The 22,874-nt window shown below is 38.1% G+C and overlaps 1 protein-coding gene across 1 annotated transcript in view; it reads left to right on the plus strand.

Moving 5' to 3' along the window:
• The window catches only part of rxfp2l (relaxin family peptide receptor 2, like), a 32,990-nt gene extending 19,062 nt beyond the window's left edge, over positions 1–13,928 (plus strand). Inside the window, exons 8-18 of the mRNA XM_035432651.1 lie at positions 274–345; positions 518–592; positions 946–1,017; positions 1,926–1,997; positions 3,324–3,395; positions 7,372–7,443; positions 9,092–9,163; positions 9,896–10,125; positions 11,108–11,518; positions 11,870–12,082; positions 12,840–13,928. Of these exons, the coding sequence (XP_035288542.1) occupies positions 274–345; positions 518–592; positions 946–1,017; positions 1,926–1,997; positions 3,324–3,395; positions 7,372–7,443; positions 9,092–9,163; positions 9,896–10,125; positions 11,108–11,518; positions 11,870–12,082; positions 12,840–13,033 (1,555 nt within the window). The 3' untranslated portion in view covers positions 13,034–13,928. The remainder of the gene's footprint in view (positions 1–273; positions 346–517; positions 593–945; positions 1,018–1,925; positions 1,998–3,323; positions 3,396–7,371; positions 7,444–9,091; positions 9,164–9,895; positions 10,126–11,107; positions 11,519–11,869; positions 12,083–12,839) is intronic.
• Positions 13,929–22,874: the final 8,946 nt, after the last annotated feature.

Raw genomic sequence — 22,874 nt, forward strand, 5'->3', positions numbered from 1 at the left:
ATAAGAATTAATTACTCCCAGGATTCAAAGTGTAATTTTATTTGGCAGAAACCTGATTGAGTACCTGTTACTTACACTGACTTGGGGTTTTATATGAAATGTGACTGACCTTTTATACAATGGCAGATAATATATCATTATTCATATGCTCTCTCTCACATACACTCACACATACACACGCATGCACACACGCACCCACACACGTACAAAGTTGCCATGCTTATCCCTCTCTTGGTTTTAAGGAAATTTTCTATTTTATCTGTTACATTGTAGAATTCTGGATGAAAACAGGATCACATCAATAAGACAGAAGTCATTTGAAGGACTAAAATCATTATTTTTTTTGTAAGTATGCCACCACTGCGAAATTAGCTGCAAAATGACGGGTGTGTGACAACTGCATTAATCTGTGTGTGTGTGTGTGTGTGTGTGTGTGTGTGTGTGTGTGAAATTATTAATTATAACAGATTTACAATAACATTCTTTGATATGCAAATGTTATTTTATTTGGCTGTAGGTCCCTGCTGAATAATTCACTCAGGCACATCCCTAGGAAATCCTTCTGCTTGGAAATGCCACGGTTAAACTGGCTGTGAGTGAAAAACAAAATGCATCTCTGGAAAATAGTCTTCATTGTAGGGACATTAAACTGGGACAAATGAAATTAAACATTGATATACGATGCAGAGCAATTACCAGGAGCATTCTAGTAAAGTCTTTTTGGCACAAGCTAGTTTTAAGCATCAATCCCAGGATGTATAATTTAAGATAAAAAGGAAGATAAGATAAAGTTGAAAAATAATGATAATTAAATCCACCTGTTTTTATTTTATTTTTTGTTCGTTTGAAAACGGATTACTCCTCATAACACTTGTGATTGCAAATGAAAGTAAGAGGGTGATTGCTTAAATGTTTTACTTTCAAAAAGTGACAATATGTTAACAGGGAAATGGAAGGCAACAGGATCTCATCTTTACAAGGCTCCAGCTTTCAAGAATGTTCTACTCTGACTGTCCTGTAAGTTTTTAATATTTTGGTAATTCAATGTGTTTTTATGTATAGCAGTTTACCAAGTATAGCTGAAACTACTAAGGTTAATTAGTACTGCTTACATCAACATTTCATACTAATTTAATCAGCAACCAGCTTATATAATTAAAAAATAACAATAGATAAGTACAATAATATTTCATAGTTTCTTAGGACAATGCATCTTAGCTTTGTTTAAAGAAAGGTGCTTCCGTTTCAGTGAAATTTGGCGGCTTATTTCCAATTTTATTGTGTTGCAGCTAAAAAGCCTATTGTGGGTGGATTACATGAGGCAAAATAAACGTCCAAGGATGTCACTGCTTCAATCACAAATGATTACTTTTAGGACATTGTCTGCTGGTGACCACAATGACAAAAGTCAAGAACGAGAAATTCCAATTTCATGGTTGCTGTTAAGGTCTTAGGAAATTATGACCTTTTCGATGGAGAAAAATGGGCGGGTCAAATGGAGTCAACTGCCGCCAAGTTCTTGACAAAATGTATTTTAAGCGCTATTTTACATGCTGACGTAATGAAGTACTGATGGATAGAAATGTCCGTTTGAGATTAATCGTGTTGTCATGAGAGCTGTTAGTATTTTGCCATCCTTCCTTCCCTTCCACTGATCCCAGATTTTAGCCAGTGTCTCACGCAAAACTGTAAAAGTGCGGGAGTGTAGGGAGATTAAATTTGTGGATGGTGTTGGATTGACAGCACTGTGAAGAGACAGACTTTTTTATTTGGTGAGTTCTGTATCCCCCTTCATGCACGTTAGTCTTTGCTCTCTGCAGCCCATCCTTTTACTCTCGATGGACATCGGAAGCACTCAGATGTGAGACATTTTTCTCTCATTGGAGAAAAATGGAAATGGTAGATATATTTTCTCTCTATTTCAGAGCACTTCGAAGGAATGAAATACAATCAATTGAGGTGGGGACATTTTCTGCAATGCAAAGACTGATAGACTTGTAAGTATAGTCTTACTTTACCAGTTTATTACATTCTGTGGTCCCTCATTTTGAATATGACGGCGCAGCTTTCATGGTTTGGCTTTCGTTTTTCGTGTTCAGATTGACAGACCTTCTGCACAGAGCTTTCATGCTGGATTAATTAGCAGAATTATGTTAGCAGAACTTCAGTATGTTGTTTTGAAACTAAACCCAAATTGGATCTTTGCACCGAAAGGTTTGTCATATGGTATACTTTATAGAAAGGGTATAGAACTCATATAATTTGGAAACAAACAAGCTAGAGATGCAGGAATTTAAATTTTATATTTTATAAATTTTATATTTATAAATTTTATATTTTATATTAAATTTTAACATTGCTTGAGTCATTTAGGGAAAGTGCAGATAAAGCTTCACAATACTACCTACTAGCTGCAGAAAGATTACACTATTTGTCAGAAAAGGCAGCCCACAGTTGGCCTCTCCTGGAAACATTGAATAAAGCAATGAGTTGCCTGCAAGACATACCATGCACACTAAGCAAATTAAATTGGTGAATAAAGCTATTATGCAGAGGTTTTATAAAATAAATGAAAATATCCAATGAAGGCAACCCCTTGTCCTTTACACAAAATTTCCATTTGTTCTCCAAATAGTTTTTCAAATACAGTTTCTATTGTTTTCACATATTATATTTCACATATTTATACATATTTGTATTTTAAAACACAACACTGATAAATTCACTGATGATTTTACATGGGAGTGCATTTTGTGATGTTGTATGGGATTATGCAATATGTGATTATTTAAAAATATAGAAATAAAAAATTGGGGTTACTGGGTTGCACATTCAGTCAAGGCACCTGGCTGTAGTGCATGGATGAGCCCCATGGTCTCTGATCGAATCCAGATCATGTCAGTGCCAGCTGTACCATAGGGTGATGCACAACTGACATTTGCATCACCCAGGGTATGGGATGGTTCAGTTGGAGGGGTCGATTAAGCACCATTGCTGCATATGAAAGCTCTTTCCCTCCGATTCCACTCTTTGTGAGGTTGGCTATAATCTGCAATGTGAAAAGAAGCAGCTGGTCACACCATGTGTTAAGGAGGTGAACAGTGTGTGTCTACATTCAACCGAATCTGCAGTGGGGCTTGCACATGAATGGACAGTTAATGGCATATAATTGGACATTCCATGTTTAGTGCCACTTCAAAATAAAAAACATGAATAAAAATAAATAAAAAGTTTAGGAGTGCACAGTACATTATGGACTGTTGTATTCTCATTTGCATTGTAAATACAACTGAAATTCATTTAAAAATATTTGTTTTTTTCAGGGACTTGTCTCTGAACCGAATTCAGGAGCTATCCCCATCCTTATTCAGAAACCTACAAAATCTCAAGCAGTTGTAAGTATGATCTGTTCAAATTTTCCAATGAATTATACCCAATGACATGTAAAATCAAACAAAGTACCGGGGAACATGATTTTGACAGGCAAGTGCCAATTACCCATAAAAGTATGCATTTGTACATGCATAAAAAACATTGTGTCATATTTATGAAGTTGAATTCTCAGTGGGAGTTACTGGCTTCTAATTGGTTTTCATATCAGCCTCAATGGCAGATGATACAGTTAAACCCTTACCTTTAAACTGATAATTACTGACATCCTATTTCCAATTACTTTCCTGATGAAAAATGATAAAGTACTTATTTTCAAATATATTTATTTTTGAATTGTCAATACCAGTAGGCATAGACAATTATTCTCAATATTTAATTATTCTCAGTTATTCTCAATTCTCAGTGATTCTCAATGTTATTATGATGGAATTGTATATCCATCAAAACTGTACATCTATAGATTATAACTTGCTGAATCCTCCTCATTATATGGGCCAGAATTCATAGAGCACTAATGAAAAAAAAAACACAGTAATCTGATCTATATAGATTCTGCAGTTCAAATTATTTTAGTAAAACACAGATTTTGTTTGTCAGGCTTCGATGCACATTGCATATTCTTTACTTTTTTAACAGACTGAACTGTACAATGAAGGGAATACAGTGACACAACAGGCAATGAAAGCTTTGTGATGACATCTTGATGGGTTCTTCACATTTTTCATGCACTTGTTAATCACTCTCGGTTAAAAGACAAGATGTACTGTTTCCAGCTTATTAGTACAGATCAGCTTAAATAAAAGATGATTCACAGAAAATGTAGTTCAGCTCTATAGCAATTAGCTTAATTTCTGTTTTTCTTCTTGCAGAGGCAGGATTTCACCAGTAATGTTGTTCATCATAAAAATATGTTGCATGAACTGACATTTTTTAAATTTTTATTAATGTATCTTTATGGAACACTTGTTCTGAGTTTCTCATGATGCAGTATCCTATTACTAAAGCAAAGTAATTGTATTAAATATATTTATTGGTTTTGACATCCTCTTGAGCAATGCCCCTTTTCTCAGAGTCTTGCTGTCTAATGAACCATTTCCTTTAGATATGTATTGCTTTGTGTTCCTCCTGTTCCATATTTAAAAATTGAAATTACAGCTGGGTTCATTGAGTAATTCTACATGTCTTTGGAATGATGTAAAAAAAAAAAGTGATCAGTTGTGATTTGGTTGGCAGTATTCCTTATTAGGAACCCCAATGGCGACTCAAGAGAGGAACATATTTACATTGTAAGCCAGAGACAGCACTTCTGATTTAGAATGCATTCATTTTCAATAAAACTGTTTGTCCTTTTGATTGGCTTGAATGACTACCAAAGAATTTAAGGGCTCACTCTATGGCTAAAGGTATTATTTTGTCACAGATGTGAATTTCTGGTGCAGTTAAGATGTACATGAAATATTAAAAAATATGCACATAAATGGAAAATGTTGGTGTAGAAATGAAAATGGCTTCTAACTGGGCTGAGATTATGGTGGGACACTAAGCAAAAACAGCTGCAAATTTTGGACTGCAGCTAGAAGCCATTACTGGGTATCTCACTCAATCACTGACTAGGTCCATCAACGATGAGAGACATAAAAAAGTGATTGAAAATGAATTCATTACTTAGTATTGAAAAGTGCCTGCATGGTTTCTGTGTAGTGCAATGCATTGGCATGTATTTATTTATATAACTATACCTAGTCAGTTCAAACAAAAAAAAAGTATTACTCTTGGTACAGATGACAGGGAGCGCAGTGTGCGGTATTATGACCTAAAGAATAGCTGGCTAGTTTTCTCTCAAGCTGCCAAACCACTGTTCTTGTGAATCACAACCCAAATAAATTACTTTAAGCTTGGTTAAAAGCATGTGGTTTGAGAGAAAATCGAGACCACTGTGTTACAGAATGGCAAGCAGAAACGGGGCAACAACAACAATAAACAAATAAAAAACTATATCCAATATGGAAAAAATAGGGTGACCATCCCCCAAATGTTCTAGAATGCGGGTAACTTAGACCCTTAAATAGTGTTAGCCCTAGTTACAATCTCTAATTACAACAAAAAAGTTAAATAAACTGGCCATTCTCCCAATTTGCATATAGCGTGCTGTGAAAAAGTACTTGCCCCACTAGGCCACTCCAATTTTGTTTCTTTTCATCCATTCAAGATGTGCACTTGCTTTTGTGTTTTGGATCATTGTCTTGCTGCATGGTCCAATTACGCCTCAACTTCAGCTCACAGACAGACGACCAGAAATTCTCCTTAAGAAGTTTCTGGGACTGATCAGAATTCATGGTTCTTTCAATAATGGCCAATCGTCCTGGTCCTAAGGCAGCAAAGCATCACACCATCACATTACAACCACCATGTTTGACACTGACAGTTGGCATGGTGTTTTTGCTGTGAAATGCTGTATTTTCTTTTACGCTAGACATTATTTCGTGTCATCCAAAAGGTTCATCTGTCCATAGAACATTGTCCCAAAAGCTCTTGTGGATCATCCAGGTGCTTTTTTGAAAATTTGGGATAAGCATTGATGTTTCTCTTGGTTAGCATTGGTTTCCGCCTTGCTGCTGTCCCATGATTCCCATTTTTGCCCATTCTCTTTTTTATTCTGAAGTCATGAACACTGACCTTAGCTGAGCCTAGAAAAGCCTGCAGTTCTTTGGGTATTCTTCTGCAGCAGGCCAACCATACCTGGGAAGATTCCTCACTGTTCCAAGTGTTCTCCATTTGGAGATAATAGCTCTCACTGTGGTTCGGTTGAGTCCTTGAGCTTTAGAAATGACCTGAGTGATAAATTTCAACAACTTGTTTCTCATCCCTACTGGAATTTACTTTTATCGTGACATAGTATGGTTTAAGAAACTCTGTGGTGACTACTTCAGTCTGATGGTAAGGTTCAATATGAGTGAAGTTTAGATTCAACAGGGTTGGCTGCAATCAAGCCTGGCTGTGTTCAATCAGCTGAATCTAATTATCAGTTATATTTGGTTAATTGGTTGATTGATTAATCTTTTGAAGCCAAGAGATGCAAATTGTATCAGAAAGCACTCCCTTTAATATTTCTGAATGTAGGATAATTATAATTATTTATTTTTTGTTATGCAGGGAAGACTTGTGATTGTCAAATATGTTAAATCTACTGACATTAAAGCCAGGGCTGTGCTTGAAAACCACACCTACCTTTTGCTATGTTTATAGTTTTATCACCATGAGTAGTAGCTGCTGAAAACACACGTAGGCCACAGAGAATTCACTTCCTTGTAGTTTTAATGCTTCGGAAACGTCTTTTCAAAAAAACGTTATCATCAGCAAAGGCTGGTGATAGCCTTATTTCATTCTATTGAGAAAGATGATGGCAAAAATGAAAGTGCACTTTCTGGAGATTAGTATTTTTATGTCCATGCAAAGTTCCCGTGCAATGGACTCAATTGAGGATGATGTGAATTTGACATACCCCTAATCTAATAGGTTACATGTCTTTACTCCTTGTGTAATAAAATATGAATGTTACTAGCTACTTATATATTCTACTGCCATTTACTATTACAGCAATGCAAAACCTGCAGTTATTTTCAAACTGTGTTTGAAACATTGAAATGTCATGTCACTTTCACCTTTGAAGCAAACTGCCAGCTGCTTCAATAGCTTGTAAAATTGTTCAGTTTATGATAAAAATAGTTGTTCATAAAGTTATAATTTTATTTTTTTTAATCATACAGTTATATATCATGCTAATGTCTTATTTTGTCATTTATTAATGTTAAACATAAGTATTGTTTGAATTGGTTGCAGTTTCATCAAAATAAAATAAAATGGTTTTATTTTACCATGTCAGTTCTCTGATCATTCCTGAACCCCAGTGTATGATTGAGAGTGATGTTGCACACCTCATGTTTGGTATTGATTTCATGTGAGTTAATCTTTTTTTAGGAACATCTCAAACAACCCGATCGCTCACATCTATGATGACCAGTTTGACAACTTTGTCAATTTGCAGTCACTGTAAGTAATCTGAGATTTTTTAATGATTGCCGGTTAGCATGAGCTATGGTAGTGGGAAGGTTAAATAGACTGCGCAACAGACATTTCTTTCCATTACATTTTATATTTTAGGGTAATATTAATACTATGAGATGGTATTACTCCAAAACAATTACATTCAGGGCTGACACTTATGGTAGCATCGTCCTTAGGGTTTAATACAGCAACTGAATGGATTATTGAAGGGAGGAATGTGTTCACTCAATTACTTTCAAAATTAATTTTAAATTAAAGTCGTTAATACAGATTATAATGATGACATTTTTATTTTAATTATAGTCTAACCCTAATAAAACAATATAGTTTACACTATCAGGCTCAAAACAAGTTTTCCATAAAAAAACATTCTTGTCTCCTGTGATTGTTCATGTGTCATGGTTCTGTGTTTTCCTGTCTGTGTTTCCTTTGTTGGGCCGCCAGATGGCGGCACTTCTGTTTTGTGTCCTGCTCCTCCCTGTTAATTGTATTATTGTTGTCTCGTTATTCTATCATTGTTCCCACCTGTGTCTTGTTATCCCCTCCTTTTCTGGTTTGATTGTTTTTTGAGTTCACCTGTGTCTTGTTACCCCCTGTCTATTTAAGTTCTTTGTCCCCTTGACTCGGGTGTTGGTTCCTTGTGTTTGTTTCCTACCTGTGTTTGTTTCCTACGTATGTTTGCTCTGACCATTTGTACCTGCCCTTGTACTCTGCCTGCCTGTGTTCTGCCCTGCCTGTGTTTTTGAGTTCCTCTTGTTTTCTGTTTTATTAGATATTTTTTGAGTTTGTGTTTTTGCCCATCGTGGCCTTTTCTGTTCCCTGCTTGTTTGCCTTTTTTGTTAGTAAAGTCTTTTGTTCCCCTCCCATTTTGGAGTTGTGAGTTTTGTCCCTCTGCTTTTGGGTCCGTACCCCCCACGAGTCCTGACATCATGGCTCAATGAGATGAGGTGCACACAATCCTTTTTAACCTTTTTTTGCCCACCGGAACTTATTCACACTGATTATCAGTACTGAAATGATAACAAGGCACCAGCAGCACTCAACAAAGATGAGTTTACCAAAAGAAATAAATGAGCAAGATTTCAAATCATGCTGTAACAAACCTGTACTTGAAATTTAAAATAAAAATTTAATTTAAATTTACATTTTAAATCAATTTAAATTGAAAGCTCATTTAAAAGACCCTTTTTATGCTGTTTTGCGCAACCTTCTCTGTGCCAAGTTAAGGAGACCACAGGAAGCACTTGTGCAGACTGATGTTTCAGTGGAAAGTTCATACCTTTTAAACAAATAAAAACACTATCTTTCTCTTGGTCAATTGATGTGGAAGTCTAGAAGTGTGGGATATAGGGACACTTCAATGGATACTCTTTATTAATAAAGTATGCTGATAACATTCTTTATTAATATAATCATCATGTACTGATGATAGCTTTATTAGTGTCAATATTTTTATTGTGGCCATGCCATTTATTCAAAAATTTACATAATGGAAATTATGTTGTACAGCATAACTGAGTTTTGTTAGAGCCATGCATCACCTCAGTCTACATGAGTTAATCTTGAGAATGTGGTTTATACAAGGCATTTACGCATCGTTCATATTTAAATTAATTTATTTGTTTCCTCTCAGGGGAATGGAGGACATTGAGATCCCAAATATCAGCATCCGGATGTTTCGTTCACTCCACAATCTCTCCCATATGTGAGTCAGACTATGCACTTACTGGGGCAACAGCACAGTACAGTGGGGATTGCACTTGTAAGTCAGAGTTTGCTGGTATAAGTCTCAGTTAGAGCTCTCACTTTGTGCCCTTGAGGAAGGTACTTAACCTAAATTGCTTCAGTAGACATTCAGCTGTACAAATGGATTTCATGTAAAGAATGAAAGTCGCTCAGGATAAGAGTGTCTGTGATTCCTAAATGTACACGCACAGCAGATTCTCTCTGTCCATATTTAGAGACCCTCAGCCTCTGAAATGTTCAAGTAACTGACATTTTCAGAAGTTATGAAGTGGTTAGCAGTCTGGAAGGTTACCGTTTGGAGAAACTTTTGAAATATCAAACTTTATACATCACATACCATGGTATTATTTTATAATACTTGTATGCCAAATTTAACATGTTTTTTAAAAAGTTGTTTCAAGTTATCAGTGTTTTATACCCCTTTTCTATTGTGTTATCTTTGTAGCATGTAATGAATTTTCCTGACGGTTAACTAGAGGAAATGCATGCCATGTCCAATCTGTACAGCTATGTAATTTACACCAAGCACAAGTAGATCCTCTAGTTTCATTGATTACCTATCATGAGATATTCTGTCTGTAGTTGTTTAAGTCCAGCTTTGACTGTTGAGTGAAGAGAATGTTAACAGTGCATGAGGTGCAAAGCAGATCAGCTGGCTTTGAAACATAGCTTTCCTCTGTTCCCCATTCAGATATTTTAAAAAGTTTGAATACTGCGGATATTCTCCCAATGTGCGGAGTTGCAAGCCTAACACAGACGGGATCTCCTCTTTTGAGAACCTCCTGGCCAACATAATCCTTCGCGTCTTTGTGTGGGTGGTGGCCTTCATCATCTGCTTCGGCAACGTCTTTGTCATCTGCCTCCGCTCCTGCATCGTGTCTGAGAACCGACACCACACCATGGCCATCAAATCACTGTGTTGTGCGTGAACCCTAACTTCTTCTGAGACATTTAAAATCAATAACTTGTAGACACATTGCCCTTGTGAAACTGACCCTTGGTAATTACAATATTGCCAAGGGAGACTGAGTAACACTATTTTTAATGAGACTAAATATTGGCTTTTAAATGAATGTGTCACTGGCTATGAACTTAGATTGATGGAGGAGAGTCAGATTTAAAGGGGTTTTTTTTAACCAAAGAATGATGAAATATGTTTCTGACTGAACCCACACATGCCTTGTTTCTCATAAGAGCATAAAAATGTTTGACAAGGGAACAAGCCGATCTAGGATTTCACTTTGCCTGCTGCCTAGGGGCTATCAAGCAATGTGGATTAGACTATCAAGCTTAGAATGGAACCTCCTGAGAGTCTGTAGTTCTTCTGTTTCACTTGGCATGTTCTATGGATTGACAACATTGTGTAATTTTTATAAAATCCTGGTATCTGTGTAGAATTTATGGAAAGCATTGAAACAGGGCTCTTTTTTGTGATCCGTTTAGTTAACCATTTTACATTTTAAAACTTTAATCAAATACCCTATTCGTCTTTTCTTGATATTTTTGTGTCCGAAAGCTTTTCTAGTAACTTGTTAAAATTGCATACTATTGATTAACGCTTGCCAATGCTCAGTGTAGTGTACAGATTAAAATACATAATTCAATAATTAGTCAATACACACGTGAATATTGTGTGACAGGGTAGTACATTTCTTTCAGTCATAATGAACATTTTGAAAGGTCAATAGACTACAATGGCATAGATAACAATATACCATGTGAGTATGCCACTATTTGTACTTTCTCAAGAGCTTATAACATGTATCTTTTTTTCTAATGTAGGGTCTAAACTGGCATTGTGTAACATTGTGTAACATTCAAATTGAGCATATTTATTTTGTCCTTTCAAGTAATAATGTCTTAAAATGCAATTTGCCACATCCTCAACTGAATCCATCATCAGGTGCTGACTGCTTGATGGGAGTCTATCTGTTCTTCATTGGCGCCTTTGACATCAAGTACTGCGGAGAGTACAACAGGCACGCCCAGATGTGGATGGAAAGCCTTCAGTGTCAGCTGATCGGCTGCCTAGCCATGCTGTCCACGGAGGTGTCTGTCATGCTGCTGACGTACATGACGCTGGAGAAGTACCTGTGCATCGTGTTTCCCTTCCAAAACTACCGGCCCGGGAGGAAACAGACCCTTTTCTTCCTCATCTTTATTTGGATCTTGGGCTTCATGATTGCCATCATACCCTTCTGGGACAAGCAAACATTTGGAAACTACTACGGAAGGAACGGTGTCTGTTTCCCACTCCACTCAGACTTGATGGAGAAGCCGGGTGCCAGAAGATACTCAACGGGAATATTTCTTGGTAAGAGTTCTATTGGCCCCGGGGAAGGATAAAGCCCAGATAGGTGTTGTTATATCAGTACATATAATAAACCATTTTACAATATTCCCCTTGGAGGCATGTGTTGGCTGTTAAATAGCTGTTGTATCAGCAGTGTGAAATTGCTCTTTTATCACAATTTATCACATATTTAAAGGTTGAGCATTTTAACATTAATATTTTAGTGGGAAAAGGTCTTGCTTACGTAGGTTCTGGAATACTAATGACACATTTAGAGGATGAAGTGTAGCTCGCTGTCTGTGTTTGTGCTCTGAAGTGTAACTTTGCGCATGCTTATGGTAGACACACTGATGAGTTTATTCTGTCTTTTAGGTCTGAATCTTTTTGCTTTCGTCATAATTGTCTTCTCCTACACCAGCATGTTTTACTCAGTTAGGAAAACTTCCAAAACAGCAAGGCAAAGCATTTTTGATCGAGAGGTGACCATAGCCAAGAGGTTTTTCTTCATTGTCTTTACTGATGCCATGTGCTGGATACCAATATTCCTGTTTAAGATTCTGTCCCTGCTACAAGTGGAAATAACAGGTAAGTAATAATTACAGGTTTCTCAGTCAAAGTAGCACACTTTTTGACTCTGCAAGGATATACACATTATGTAAGCATATGAGAAAAGGCCTTTGAGATATTTACTGTAATGAGAAGATGATTCAGTCTCTGTATTTCTGACATACGGCAATTTACACAATATTATTTGTTCTGTAACTATTTATATGGTATTTAGAGAATACAAATATACAGTGCTATGATGGTGTGCAGAGGTGAAACTAAGAATAACATAGTCAGCAACCATAACACCTGTACCCTCCTCCTCTTAATCTGCTGAAAGTAAGCTGGAATCAGCTTTGTTACTACTTGTAAAACAAAGCTGAAGAAGTGTTGGTGGGCCTGTAGGGGGCACTCATTGTTCCATTCAAAACAGAAAAGTGTCCATGACACTTCTTGAAAGAGTACAGATGTTAACCCTGGTGTCCTTGCCCACAAAATCTGGCCTTCTACATCTGGTCATATATCTGACTGGCTAAACCAACCTTTTGCATTCCCTACCCACATTCCCTGGGTCATTATTGCAAAAGAGATTTGAGTCATCAGTTGAACAATCTTGTAAAAAAAGAATTAACAAAATAGTAAATATTTTGTTATCCAACATGTTCAGTGTTCAGACATACAGTAGAAACTTAAATTAAAGAACGAAACAACAAAAACACATTTGTATAAATAAATAGTTTTGGATACATTTTCTTCTCCTAACTGGCCTGCTGTTCTTTCCCCCCACACCCACCAGGCACAATTATTTTGTGGGTTGTGATCTTCATCCTGCCTATCAACAGTGCCCTGAACCCAATCCTCTACACCATCACCACCAGCTCCTTCCAGGAACGCATCAAACTCTGCCTGCAAATGAAATGGCAGAAAGTTGGGCTTAAAGAGACCCCACAGAGCATCTCCACCATCTACACACAGGCCAGCAGTCTCTAGTAATGAGCCTCGTGGTCTGGCAGGGGCCACTAGTTGTCAGGTGGAAAAGAAGAAATCAACGCCTTGCCTGAGGAATCAGCTGGAGGGGACTCTTACACACAAACACTCTGTCCCTTCACCCCGAGCTCCCAATGGGCGGTATAGCCTTTACAAGACCGAGCCATGCAGCCACAGTGCTGAAAGAAATCCCTGCTGTCTGGTGAACATTGGTGGCCACTTGGCGGGGAAAGGAGGACAAACAACCTGCTGTTTGCACAGGCCTTTGTCACGGACTTCCTCTCGTAGCAGATTGATCAAATTTAGTGGTTTGGAATAGCCTCTGCACCAATAGCCGTGCAGTGCCGATGTCCGCGCAACTGGTAACGCCCCCCCCCAAATGTCACAGATAAACAGGTGGATCCCATGAAGAGCACACCAGCACTGGCAGTCATTTTGAGGATAGGAATGCATTCCTGACAGAGTAATTGGAATCTTCATCCATCCTGGACTAGACTAGTGCCAGAATACTTATTGTACATAGCTGTGCTTCTGGCCTGTATGGTGAGTCAAAGGGAGCCATTCAGAAGGGTCCGTGCCACTTCCCTTAAAGGTCCAGGAAACTGAATTCAAATTGTGGTTATATTCTCCAGAAGTGACAATTGATTGTCTTTTCACCTGAATGCCTAGATTTTCACTGACTTGCCATGTGCTGGATCTAAATTAATCACTTAGCAGCCTTGGGTTCATTTTCAAATTGTAGGCTTATATTAAAATCACAATGCACTTTGTCCTTAAGTCCTAAGACAGTTTTCAAACCAGGATATCTCACATTCACTACAAGCTTAAAACATGTCAAGATAAACTACAGAGAGAAGGTGCCCTTTAGATACCTACAGGCTTGCATGATGTAATTACATTTTATTAGGGGTCCAAGCAGCGAAGCTGGTGGAACCCTATTGTATCTGTTAGGATTATTAGGGGTCCAAGCAGCGAAGCTGGTGGAACCCTATTGTATCTGTTAGGATTATTCTTATTATTATTATTATTATTATTATTATTATTATTATTTTTCTCCGCTAAAAGTGTCTGAGGCTCAGCAACCATAAGTCCTGGAGCAACCAAATTTGGCAGGTGGGTTCCTATGGGCCCCCACTACTCAGGCACTAAAAACCACGTACGTCGGCCAGATGGTGGCGCTATAACAAAGGGTTTTGTGTAAAAGGCCATAACTCCCACACCATAAGTCAGATCAACACAAAACTTCATCGACCTATGCATCTGAACGTGCTCTACAACTTTGCCATTGGCCCCACCTATGTCCACCATATTGTTTGCCCGCCATTTAGATTTTTAGTTGGGGCGTGGCAGTTTTCTCAGCTAAAATGTCTGAGGCTCAGCAGCCATAAGTTGTAGACCAACCAAATTTGGTAGGTGGATTCCTATGGCCCCCTACTACTCAGGCACTAAAAATCACCCATGTCGACCAGATGGTGGCGCTATAACAAAGGATCACACTTTAAAAGGCCATAACTCCCACACCGTAAGTCAGATCAACACAAAACTTCATCGACTGATGCATCTGAATGTGCTCTACAACTTTCCTATTGGGAGCACCTGTGTCCGCCGTATGGTTTGCACACCATTTGGACTTTTTCATTAGGTGGGGTGCGGAAAAGCTAGAGCTCCAAATCCAAACGATTACGACATCGAGTTAACTTCTTTACGGCAAGGGACAACCATGGCGACGCAAGTAATCCGACAGCGTAGGGTCTAGTTTTTAGCAGTGAAAGCACGGTCTGACAGTGCCACCTAGCGTGCATGCTAGGATAGGCTACCAAAAGTTTTTCAGTAAAACCTTTCTGAGAGGACGAATAATTACTTTTCTTTGGCATGGATCCATTTGAAGACAGTATCGGGTGAGTTCGTTAAGTCTTTAAATCTGTCATTTTGGTGAGAAAAAGCTAAACCATTTTATTGGTAGTTTTAGAGTTTCTGTGCAAACGCGCGAAAACACGCTGGTATAATAAAACAATGGCGGTAATACATACATAGTCCATTTCGTTCCGTTGCTACCATAACATAACAGACTATATTGGGTCTACAGCTGCAGTTTCTCGCTGCAATTTCTAACATTGAATATTCACAAAAGACGCAATTTATACTGTACTCTGCCAATGCCTGCATAAATAATACGCTACGGTAAAGCTTTGAGAGGATGAATCATTACTTTTCTTTGACATGGATCCATTTGAAGACAATAACAGGTGAGTTCGTTTACTCTTTAAATCCGTCATTATGCTGAGAAACAGCTAAACCATTTTATTTATGGGTTCTGAGTTTCTGTGCAAACGCGCGAAAACACGCTGGTATAATGAAATAATAACGGTAGCCTAATACATATATAGTCCGCTTCGTTCCGTTGCTACCATCACATAACGACCAAGAGCTGCAGTTTCTCGCTGCAATTACTAATATTGAATATAAACAAAAGACGCAATGTATGCTGTAGTCTGCCAATGTCTAGATAAATAATACGGTCCGTTTGAAGACAATATCGGGTGAGTTCGTTTAGTCTTTAAATCCGTCATTATGCTGAGAGAAATCGTATTCTCAATTTAATCTCTAAATTGACAGTAAGCTTAGGGTTGTAACTATGTAGTTGTTTCGTAGGTGACTTAACTCGTCTTAACTATTGCTTGTATTTGTGCATGGACTGCGTTGTTGCTGTTCTTGTCTGTGTTAGTGTTAATCAGTGTAACCTACAGGGTTTAAATTGAACAATGCGGTTGTTCCCTGCACTTAGAACGGTAGGCTACTGCCCTCTAGGGTTTTCGACACACTTGTTCCTGGTTATGGTTATACATTTTGTAGTACATCGCTCTGGATAAGAGCGTCTGCCAAATGCCTGTAATGTAATGCAATATTCCGTAGCAACAAGATGAACCCGACATTAGCCCTAAAATATGCCAATACAGCAGTGAAAACGCTGCTAACTGAATGACGCAATAAGCGAGACTAACTTATTTTTTAAAATTACCACGTCATTATACAGTCAATATCTGGGACTACACATTGAATATATATACAATCTTACCATTTGTTTTACGCGTAGAGATGTCCCTTTTGCGAATGAGTGGCCATATATTGTCTTGGATAATCCGTTTGTGAAATGTCGGATTTTTTCAAAAATAGCTGTGCGTAATACCACACCTGTTGCGTACGGCGTTGTCGTTCTTCTTAGTCCAATTTGGCTTGATTGACAGTTCATTTATTCAGTAGGTGAGATTATACGCTTTCTAACGATGTATAACATGTCTGATTTTGCTTTTGGAATAGCGTTTTATAGGTCAGCGTTACTAAAACTCTTCTCATCTGCCAATGTCTAAATAAATAAATTAAACGGTAGGCTTATTTGTGAGCAGCACGCAATTCGCGAGTTGATATTCAGTCTTTCTTCCGTTTTTTCTCAATGTCGTATTTATTATTTGAAATGTGCATTCATGTGTTATTATTCTATCTGTCTCTGTGGCGCTCTGAAATGTGCATTCTCTGCTAAGCTGAGCAATGGATTGGAATATGTGTCTGAGGTAGTGTTGCACGGTATACCAAAACTTCAGCACTTTCTCGGTACTTAAAAAAAAAAAAAAAAAACGGTTTCGTATTTGAATTTTCCGACGTTCGGTAGTTCTGCGTCAAATGGAAAAGCCAGGGAAATGTGTTTCCCGCATTACTGATTTAGAGGATGAAAAGCGTATTTTGTCAGAATCTTCGCTAGATGGCAGTAGCAACTAAGGTTGCCAAGTGAGGTGACCTGCGCTTGTGCATTCTCTTCCCTGATACAGCGCAAGCTTTGACTCAGTTCACTTCAGTAGCAATGGGTGTTCCAATTTGGAAATATTTTATTATAGATAGATGCTGTATTGTTATTACAATATGCTGTTTTTAAATCTATTTAAAGGTGAAAGACCTGTTTTAAAGATTATTTAGTTTACAACTGTTCAATTTCAGAAATATATTTAACATATTTCTCCATTGTTCAGTGTTGTAACACTATAGGCCTATGCATATTCATATGTTGCAGAGGCTTCAACTTAAAGGTTGTTAATGAACCAGGTTGTTCATAAACCATGAATTTGAAAATGAGGTCAGCCCTTGTGGACATTATGTTCCTGACCTATTAAGGTAATTTCAGTATCGTTAGGTACCGAGTACTTTATCAGTATCGAGTATCGTGATACTAAACCTGGTATCGGTATCAAAGTCAAATTTTTGGTATCGTGACAACACTAGTGTGGCGCTTTTTTTAGTTGCGGCAGGGAAGCGCTGCAGCTGTACATACACGCTCGGCCATCTAAGTGTTACGACATGCCATCTAAATGTTACAACATAGTCAAGGCCTTGACGGGAAGCTGTCAGGACACATCCATGGCGACGCAACTAAGTCATCAGCCAGCGTCTCTTAGCACAAAATTGGCCATAAGTCATCTATTATTTATACGATCATCACAATATTCAGTACATATGTTGGGTGAAGGCGTATGACCATGAGGACACAGCCATTTTAAAATCGCTCCATAGGGGGCGCGATGCTGCCAATGCTTGGACCCCTTCCAATGCCGCTTGCGGCTTTAATTATTCTTATTTTTCTCCGCTAAAAGTGTCTGAGGCTCAGCAACCATAAGTCCTGGAGCAACCAAATTTGGCAGGTGGGTTCCTATGGCCCCCCACTACTCAGGCACTAAAAACCACGTACGTCGGCCAGATGGTGGCGCTATAACAAAGGGTTTTGCGTAAAAGGCCATAACTCCCACACCATAAGTCAGATCAACACAAAACTTCATCGACCTATGCATCTGAACGTGCTCTACAACTTTGCCATTGGCCCCACCTATGTCCGCCATATTGTTTGCCCGCCATTTAGACTTTTTAGTTGGGGCGTGGCAGTTTTCTCAGCTAAAATGTCTGAGGCTCAGCAGCCATAAGTTGTAGACCAACCAACTTTGGTAGGTGGGTTCCTATGGCCCCCCACTACTCAGGCACTAAAAATCACCTATGTCGGCCAGATGGTGGCGCTATGACAAAGGATCATAGTTTAAAAGGTCATAACTCCCACACCGTAAGTCAGATCAACACAAAACTTCATCGACTGATGCATCTGAATGTGCTCTACAACTTTCCTATTGGGAGCACCTATGTCCGCCATATGGTTTGCACACCATTTGGACTTTTTCAGTAGGTGGGGTGCGGAAAAGCTGGAGCTCCAAATCCAAACGATTACGACATCGAGTAAACTTCTTTACGGCAAGCGACAACCATGGCGACGCTAGTTTTTATCAGTGAAAGCACGGTCTGACACTGCCACCTAGCGTGCATGCTAGGATAGGCGACCAAAAGTTTTTCAGTAAAAGCTTTCTGAGAGGATGAATAATTACTTTTCTTTGGCATGGATCCATTTGAAGACAGTATCGGGTGAGTTCGTTTAGTCTTTGAATCTGTCATTATGCTGAGAAATAGTTAAACCATTTTATTGATAGGTTCTGAGTTTCTGTGCACACGCGCGAAAACACGCTGGTATAATAAAACAATGACGGTAATACATACATAGTCCGCTTCGTTCCGTTGCTACCATAACATAACAGACTATCTTGTGTCTACAGCTGCAGTTTCTCGCTGCAATTTCTAACATTGAATATTCACAACTGACGCAGTTTATACTGTACTCTGCCAATGTCTACATAAATAATACGCTACGGTAAAGCTTTGAGAGAATGAATCATTACTTTTCTTTGACATGGATCCATTTGAAGACAATAACAGGTGAGTTCGTTTACTCTTTAAATCCGTCATTATGCTGAGAAACAGCTAAACCATTTTATTTATGGGTTCTGAGTTTCTGTGCAAACGCGCGAAAACACGCTGGTATAATGAAATAATAACGGTAGCCTAATACATATATAGTCCGCTTCGTTCCGTTGCTACCATCACATAACGACCTAGAGTTGCAGTTTCTCGCTGCAATTACTAATATTGAATATAAACAAAAGACGCAATTTATGCTGTAGTCTGCCAATGTCAAAATAAATAATACGGTCAATTTGAAGACAATATCGAGTGAGTTCGTTTAGTCTTTAAATCCGTCATTATGCTGAGAGAAATCGTATTCTCAATTTAATCTCTAAATTGACTGTAAGCTTAGGGTTGTAACTAGGTAGTTGTTTCGTAGGTGACTTAGTTTTAACTCGTCTTAACTATTGCTTGAATTTTTTCATAGACTGCGTTGTTGCTGTTCTTGTCTGTGTTAGTGTTAATCAGTGTAACCTACAGGGTTTAAATTGAACAATGCGGTTGTTCCCTGCACTTAGAACGGTAGGCTACTGCCCTCTAGGGTTTTCGACACACTTGTTCCTGGTTATGGTTATACATTTTGTTGTACATCGCTCTGGATAAGAGCGTCTGCCAAATGCCTGTAATGTAATGCAATATTCCGTAGCAACAAGATGAACCCGACATTAGCCCTAAAATATGCCAATACAGCAGTGAAAACGCTGCTAACTGAATGACGAAATAAGCGAGACTAACTTTTTTTTAAAAAATTACCACGTCATTCTACAGTCAATATCTGGGACTACACATTGAATAAATATACAATCATACCATTGGTTTTACGCGTAGAGATGTCCCTTTTGCGAATGAGTGGCCATATATTGTCTTGGATAATCCGTTTGTGAAATGTCGGATTTTTTCAAAAATAGCTGTGCGTAATACCACACCTGTTGCGTACGGCGTTGTCGTTCTTCTTAGTCCAATTTGGCTTGATTGACAATTCATGTATTCAGTAGGTGAGATTATAAGCTTTCTAACGATGTATAACATGTCTGACTTTGCTTTTGGAATAGCGTTTTATAGGTCAACGCAACTAAAACGTTTCTTATTTGCCAATGTCTAAATAAATAAAACGGTAGTCTACTTCGCGCGGACCACGCAATTCGCGAGTTGATATAAGGTCTTTTTTCCGTTTTTTCTCAATGTCGTAGTTATTATTTGAAATGTGCATTCATGTGTTATTATTCTATCTGTCTCTGTGGCGCTCTGAAATGTGCATTCTCTGCTAAACTGAGCAATGGATTGGAATATGTGTCTGACGTAGTGTTGCACAGTATACCAAAACTTCAGCACTTTCTCGGCACTTAAAAAAAAAGAAAAGAAAAAAAATTAACGGTTCGGTATTAGAATATTCCGACGTTCGGTAGTTTTGAGTCAAATATAAAAGCCAGGGAAAATTGTCTCCCGCATTACTGATTTAGAGGATGAAAAGTGTAGTTTGTCAGAATCTTCGCTAGAAGGCAGTAGCAACTAAGGTTGGCAAGTGAGGTGACTTGTGCTTGTGCACTCAGCTCTTTGATTCAGCGCAAGCTTTGACTCAGTTCACTTCAGTAGCAATAGGTGTTCCAATTTGGAAATATTTTATTATAGATAGATGCTGTATTGTTATTACAATATGCTGTTTTTAAATCTATTTAAAGGTGAAAGACCTGTTTTAAAGATTATTTACTTTACAACTGTTCAATTTCAGAAATATATTTAACATATTTCTCCATTGTTCAGTGTTGTAACACTATAGGCCTCTGCATATTCATATGTTGCAGAGGCTTCAACTTAAAGGTTGTTCATGAACCAGGTTGTTCATAAACCATGAATTTGTTTTTCTAATTATTATTCTATTCTATCATGACAACACTAGTGTGGCGCTTTTTTTAGTTGCGGCAGGGAAGCGCTGCAGCTGTACATACACGCTCGGCCATCTAAGTGTTACGCCATGCCATCTAAATGTTACGACATAGTCAAGGCCTTGACGTGAAGCTGTCAGGACACATCCATGGCGACGCAACTAAGTCATCAGCCAGCGTCTCAGCACAAAATTGGCCACAAGTCATCAATTTTTTATACGATCATCACAATATTCAGTACATATGTTGGGTGAAGGCGTATGACCATGAGGACACAGCCATTTTAAAATCGCTCCATAGGGGGCGCGATGCTGCCAATGCTTGGACCCCTCCCAACGCCGCTTGCGGCTTTAATTATTATTGTCATTGTCATTGTGTTCCTAAGGACCCAAGCAATTTACTGTCTGCTTGAGATGGATAGCACTTCCTGGAGCCTCAACCATTAAAGGGAATCTATTCATTTCCAGTTAATTCCCAATGCAAGTAATTACAGGCAAATTAACATTTTAATCACTGCTCTCTAATATCAGTTCTCAATCCGTAGGAGGATGTCTCCCTGGTCTTTTCAGGTTCAGTAGTTGCTTGTTGGATCTTGCTGACCTGCTCATTTCTAAAGTGGAACCAAAGCCTTGTATTTGTCTGATATTCATCTGAAAATAAGCCTTCTCTCATTCATCTTGCATTCATCTGATTCAGAGCTGTTATTAAAGGGGTCATTACTCGCATTTATTATTGAATAACTAATTTACTACGCTGTTGTAAAAATCCTTGCACCATGCTGAAAAAAATGGCACCATGCTGAAGAGCCCAGTGCAGTAGTATCCTTTTAAAGTACTGTGAGACACACACGCATTCAAGCCTCATATATTGCATTGTGAGCTGATTATATTGCCAGAATACCTGAAGCTCATGGCAGATTATTGTTTATATGGGGGATGTGGGAGAAAATAGGTATACTGACAACACCTGGGTGTATTTGGGATGGGGATGGGCTGATGGGTTTTGGTACTTTATTTGAAAGAATCCCATTCCTCTGAAGTTCAGTCATATATTGTGTCATCTGATTGCAATCATTAGTACCTTGCACACTCATTTTATTGTGTAATGGCTGTGGATAATGTATATACTTTACCTGTGACCACCATCTGCTCTCCTCATATTCACCAACACAACCGTGTAAGAATGTATAAATTAAAACATGGATGCATTTTCAATAAAATATTTTGCATAAGAAACCTGAAACCCTTGCTCTGCAATATCTTACAAATGCATGAAATAAACTCATATGCACATGGTTGAAATAATGTACATATACTTCATATTCAATCTATGATACTGAAATGGTCTTTAACTAGCTGTTATGTATCTGTTTTTATTTTTGCTGATGTACAATGCTGTTGTCTAATATGTCACCACCATACTTCACTGTTCATCCCCAGTAGTCATGCAACTAGGTAAATAAAGCAGGCAGGCTACGATTATAAGTTAATGCATAATTCGTTAGTTAATAATTAAGCCATGTTAATGCAACTTGCTAGTTAACTTTTTAATTTAGTGAAAAGTGCATAAGTCAGTAGTCAATGGGCATTTTATTGCTTTTGGCAATAAACTGTCCAAGCTTTTTCCTTCAGCTGTGAAGTAAGGACACCGAATGGCTGCATTGTTGGAATCAACATTAGTCCATAACTAACTTACCATTAAATTAGCACTTGCATACAATCATAAAGCAGAGGACAAATGTTGACTGAATCCAGGATCAGTACATTCTGATGCAGCTTCTGCCGGTAAGTGTGAAAGGTGTTACAGTAACAGGAATTTGAGAAGAGGTGATAAAAGGATTAGGGTTTATCTGTGAAAACATGGCCCCACACCTGAGCCAGTCAAGTATCAGAAATATATTTAACTCCGTAGATGCCAGTGAAAATTTAAAGAAATCCAGCTAATGTTTGATAATGAAACAAAGCATGTTACTGACAAAAATTCCAAAGTAATTGTGTTCTTAGTGAAAATAGAAGTTTATTTTAAGGCACACGTTTGTAAGATCGATTACTCTGCATAGATGAAATTTCACTCTAATTATGTTAGAGTAGTTAACTCACAGAATGAAGCCCAAAATCAAAAAGTATTTGGTTCAA

This window comes from Anguilla anguilla, chromosome 9 (assembly GCF_013347855.1).
Source record: "Anguilla anguilla isolate fAngAng1 chromosome 9, fAngAng1.pri, whole genome shotgun sequence".
NCBI classification, from domain to species: Eukaryota; Metazoa; Chordata; class Actinopteri; order Anguilliformes; family Anguillidae; genus Anguilla; species Anguilla anguilla.